Here is a 5338-nt window from a genome sequence, read left to right on the forward strand (position 1 = left end):
ATGGCACCAGTAGTCAAAATCATGTCCCAGTCAGGATTCATCTATGAGAAGAACAATTTACTAGCTCTTGTGAACAAAGAAATTTCGGCATCTGAAGATTTTCACAAAATGATAGACTTTGTGAAGGAATGCAAATTCAATTATGCCATGCTGGAATCACCCACAATCTACTGTGAAGTTGTGGAAGAGATATGGACTACTGCTGTGTATTGGTCTACTGACAAAACCATAACTTCTACTCTTAAATGTAAGCAATTCTGCATTAACAGTGACACAATTCAAGCATGCTTTAAGAATCCTGAGAACACCACTACTGAACCACACACAGATGCTAATTTAGTTACCATGCTTAATTCTATTGGCTATGCTCTTCCTATCACTAAGTTAAGTGAGATTAGAAGGCTGGTCTTAGGAAAGAGTGGAGTTATTTGTGTGATGTAGTTACCAAGGTGTTTTCTGGTAATGTAAGTAATTTTGATTTTGTCAACACTGCCATGCTTAACATACTTTATATGCTAGTTACTGATAAGTACTATAATTTCAGTGATATGATCATGTTTGGGTTAGGTTACAAGTTAGGGGAAATTAAAAAGAGAGCTAAAAATGTCTATTATGCTAGATTCTTTATGATTCTTGTTAACCATCATATTGAGGATATTGTTATTGAGAACCCAACCAACAAACTTGATTGTTGGGTTCAAGAAAGGAGAGTGATTGCAGATCTTAACAGAGCAAATCATCACAAAGACGTGCCCCTTTTCTATTTTTCAATCATGGACGACCCTCAGGTAAGTGAGGTAAGCACCACAGTCTCTACTATTCCCACCTCCCAAATTTCTTTGACTTTGAGTGTGGCTATGGCATCTGTGTCAATGACCCAACAGATGCCTACCCAAGCCATCAAAATAAAATTTCCAAATCCAAAACAAATAAAACTTCCTTTGGTTTCTCTCATAAGAAACCAGTTGCAAAATCTATCAAAACTAAAGAGGGGAGTGTGAAGGGTGGTAAGGTAGGTGGGGGACAGGGTGAACATCAAAGAAACCCCAAGGATAAGGATGAAGATGTGAGTGTACCCAAGCCTAGCCACACCACAGTTTCACAACAAACGGTGGTGATTAATAAGGAAATCAGCACAACTCTAGTTTCATCCTCCCAAAAGGATGTTACTATTGAAACAAGCTCCCAACTAGGAGCACATGCCAAGAGGGTAAGGGACACAACCTCACCCCAAACTTATGCCAGAAAGAAGAGATCTAAAACCATTAGGGATGCACAGGAAACACACACAGTGCAAACTGTAGCTACAGACTCAATCACTGCACCATCTCAAATTCAGTTTGATGTGGCTCCAATAAATGTGGAGTCACAGCCAAAATCTTTAATCATAGAAGCACCATAAACATCAAACTCTCCCATAAATTCTCCGGATGTGGATATAATCAACACATTAATCCTTAATTCTCCTTCTTTAACTCTGTTGGAGAAGCTAAAATCTAGTGCAAGTGAGCATCATCTTTTAGATGATTTGTTGGCTCACTTGCCAATTCTTTCAGGAACTGTTGAGACATCTGTGCCCAAATTATCATTAATCTGCACAGAGTCTACAATAGTTTCCACTCCAAACTCTATCATTTCTTCTATTGTGGTGGATATTGTTCATCCCTCGGTTAGTGATTGTATCCCGACGGATGTGCCTAACAGCAGTCATCCGTCGGCTATCCTAACTACTACCTCGAAAGATGTTCCTCATTCGTCGGTACTCACTACACACACTGAAATTTCAACAATTGTTACAAGTGTAGATGAGTTAGTGGTTGTACAATCACTCTTAGAACTGAGGGAAGGGAGTGAATTAAGTGAGAGGCTGAGTTGCTCTCAGGCAAAAGGAGAGGCAACGAGAGAAATCATGCAGGCTATTTCTTCCAGCTTGGCAAAAGAGAGTGAGAGGAGTTCCACCTTAGTAGCACTACGTCATAGATGACTTTAAGCAACACCAAAAATGTGTTGTTATAGACCCCCTAAAAATGTTGCTATAGGCAAAAATAGGTCTATTGCAACACTTTTTCGTTGTTGGGTCTAAGGCCATCAATATAGGTATCTAACCTTACACCAGTGTCGATCTATAGCAACACAGCAAAATATGTTGCTATACATATCAATTGCAACAGGGTTTCCAGGGTTTTCAGAATATAGCAACACAGACTTGGTGTTGCAATAGGTTTACTAACTGACAGAAAAGACCCCACATGTGGGCCCCACATCAGTAGTTTTTAAAATATTCATATTTAAAAATTTTTTATTTGTTTTTCTTTAAATTTTCACAAATATAATATTAATTAGACAAATATTTATTGCCAAAATATAAAACTCAATTTAAATTAATTAATATAAAACTAATGAATCATTGCAAAGAGTTGCAAAGAGTTGAACCAAATTCTATAAAAATTGCATTCTACTGTCATTAAGACTAACAAGTTGTAATAAAGTACATGTTCCGACAAACAACTTAGGATCCAATAATAGAGAGAAATATTGGAGAACAATAATTCATTCTTCTCTGTAAATCTCTCCAAGAAATATTTGCTTATCACTACTGCAGGATCCAATAATAGGTTCATTAGGATGGAAGCCACATCCGTTCACAGTTCCAGTATGGCCAGGGAGCTTATACAGAATACGTCGAGTAGTCGTGTCCCATATATACACCATCCGGTCAGCATTGCCAGCAGTGACCTTGCTCCCATCAGGCGACCAGCCACATTTCAATAAGTTCTGTTCAAAGTTATGCTGATGACCATCCAAGACCTTCACACAACGATTTTGAGGAGCGTACGGGCGTATATCCCAGATGCGGAGCGTATTGGTGACTCCAAGCTTGATGTTCGATGCTTTCCATTTGACCCGGAGGTGTGAGAACTAGCATGTTGTGCAGTAGATAATTCCATAGGTCTGGGGCCCATCAGGGACAAAGAACTTTCACCATCTCTGTGCAATGCTTGCATCATGGCTTCTTGCTTACTGCAACATAAAGAGAAATAATAAGCTTCTAGACTTTGGCTAGACAACAAATACAAAAGTAACTAATCAAAATTAAAATCATACAAGCCAGCAAAAGAATAAGAAACTGAGATAATATTGTTATTAATTAGAATATACAGGCACAATGAACTTATCAGAAAAATGAAAAATAATGACTTCAACCTGGGTCCAAGTTGTACTGAAACTAACACCCTGATATGCAAATAATGAACCTTGTAAGTTGTAACTCTCAAGACTAACCAATCTATACTATTTACACTATTCTATTATAAGCAAAACCTAGGATAATTGGTCAGTTGTTGGTTTGGTATAGTTGTTTAACACAATTAATAGATTAATAAAATTTTAGAAACCGAAAAAACAGATTACAATTAGCATAACACACGCCATAACAATTCAAATGCACACAGCATATTAAAAAGAAACATGTTCAAAACAAAACTCCCACAAAACAAAGTCTAAAAAAACACTGAAATCCATGCTCCATCAAAACTCCTGCATCAGCTCACACCATCAAGGCTCCACGGGATGTGATTCAGATTCTCTTTAGTTTTTTGTTGTACATACATATTTAGGTATATGAAGTATTATCAGCATTCATATTATTCAGAAGTTTTGATACCTCCCTGTTCTCGTACTTATTGTTTAAATTGGTTTTTCCCTAATAGAAAACTATATAATAATAAGATAACAAATATTGAAAACTTATAAGCTAACTATATATTTTAAGAGGGAATGCCCAAAATCAAACATGAACAGCAGGATTAAATTTATAAAGTTTACAGAGAAGTTTTACAGTAGTAATAGTAGTCATAAATACGATACAGAGAAGAATGAATACATAGATAACTATTGGAGAACATGAACAAAATTTAAATTACAAGATACCTTCAAAATTGCAGAGGTCAGCTGAACTAGAACTTAACAAAGTTGATGGAAGATGGAGATACTGGTTACAACAATGGGTTGACACCCGAATGGCTAATACTGAAGATCTCCAATATGTGGTCGTTGTTTTCTCATCAAAAGCAAAAGGCAGAGAAGAATCAAGAAGCAGACTTCCCAGATGACAATAGTGCTTCCATGATGTGGTTGCTTGTTTTCACCAGCTGCTTCCCAGATGACAATAGTTATGGTTTTGTAGCATCTTTTGACAGGTTGTCTCTATCTGCTAAGTTGTTAGCATAATTCTGAGTAGACAAACCATTGGAAACCAAAACAACACCATTAAACAAGGGATGAAGATACTCAAAAAGATAACTGACAACCAATGATGCAATGGACTTTTGAATATAGTTCCTAAATCGGACATGTAAAACAACTGGACATTTTGGTCTCCAGATACGACATAGGAATGACAAGTGCAATCAACTTCAAGACCAGATTACCTCAAAGCCACAATAGTACTTCCCATTCCCCATGAGCTCAAAGTTAACCTTCTATCTAGACGGCTTATCAAGAAGAGTACACACATATACCGAAGACGCCCCCTTATTTTTAAATGTGCAATGAGGCAACACAACATGTTTCCAGTATCCACAATATCCTCAACCTGTACATAAACATAGATCATATACGCACTAAATGAAAATGTGCACAAGTAAAAATTACCAAACACGCCCAAAAACCGACAAAATATATCTAATTTATCTCAAGTATAAACACAAACAATTGGTGTGCAAAATTAAAAAAAGGAGGGAGTTGTTATACCACAATTACATGCTTCCCTTGAATGTCGAGCTTCAAATCAAGTGAAAATATAGGAGCGCCATTGGAAAGAGTAGAAGAACCGTAAGAATTAGATCGAATGAAGTCGATAGAAACAGGAAGATTGATATTTCTAGCTAGGTCAGCCAGGAAGATGAAATCGATGGATTCTCTCAAGTAGGAGTCTGTTGCTGGAGGAATAAACTCCATATGGGGCGGTGGTGATTTGGGTGGCTCGTTTGAGTGAGGAAATGAGATAGAGATACAGCGGGGATCGGCTTTGTGTAATGTGACGGGGAATGATAAAAACGAGAGATGTTAAGGGGTCGTTTTAGGGTTAGTGTGAGTTGTGGGATTATTTTCGTTTGGATCGAGTAGTACGCGGTTGGAAAAGGAACCGAGCTTATTTTAGATTTAAAATATTTTTTAAGTTATTAATTTTAATTAATTTAAATATTATTTTAATAAATTTTAGTTCATTAAATTATTTTTGTATCAATTATTTACAGTTAATTGCTTAAATAAAGTTGAAATACTATAAATAAAATTGATTCCTCATGCCCCTTCCTCATACCCACATCTCCATTTT

The 5338-nt window shown here is 36.7% G+C and overlaps 1 protein-coding gene across 2 annotated transcripts; it reads right to left on the reverse strand.

Annotated features, from left to right (window-relative positions):
- Positions 1–2363: 2363 nt before the first annotated feature.
- Positions 2364–5106, reverse strand: LOC141668627 (uncharacterized). 2 transcript variants are annotated; one of them, XM_074475587.1, is made up of 4 exons: positions 4753–5106; positions 4431–4594; positions 3931–4210; positions 2364–3021 (listed from the first exon to the last, which is right to left on the reverse strand). In XM_074475587.1, the coding sequence occupies exons 1-3, from the start codon at positions 4957–4959 to the stop codon at positions 4207–4209; spliced, it is 375 nt and encodes a 124-aa protein (XP_074331688.1). In that variant the 5' UTR covers positions 4960–5106; the 3' UTR covers positions 2364–3021; positions 3931–4206. The 2 variants fall into 2 exon arrangements, with proteins under 2 accessions (XP_074331688.1, XP_074331687.1); XM_074475586.1 differs by having other exon boundaries at positions 3931–4232; positions 4753–5105.
- Between the last annotated feature and the right edge of the window lie 232 nt (positions 5107–5338).

The sequence above is a fragment of the Apium graveolens genome, chromosome 1 (assembly GCF_009905375.1).
Source record: "Apium graveolens cultivar Ventura chromosome 1, ASM990537v1, whole genome shotgun sequence".
Lineage (NCBI taxonomy): Eukaryota > Viridiplantae > Streptophyta > Magnoliopsida > Apiales > Apiaceae > Apium > Apium graveolens.

Coding starts and splice junctions, on each gene's coding strand:
- LOC141668627 (XM_074475586.1), bottom strand. CDS start 4,959: ATGGAGTTTATTCCTCCAGCAACAGACTCCTACTTGAGAGAATCCATC. Junction 4,595..4,752: donor AAGGGAAGCATGTAATTGTG/GTATAACAACTC, acceptor GTTTATGTACAG/GTTGAGGATATTGTGGATAC.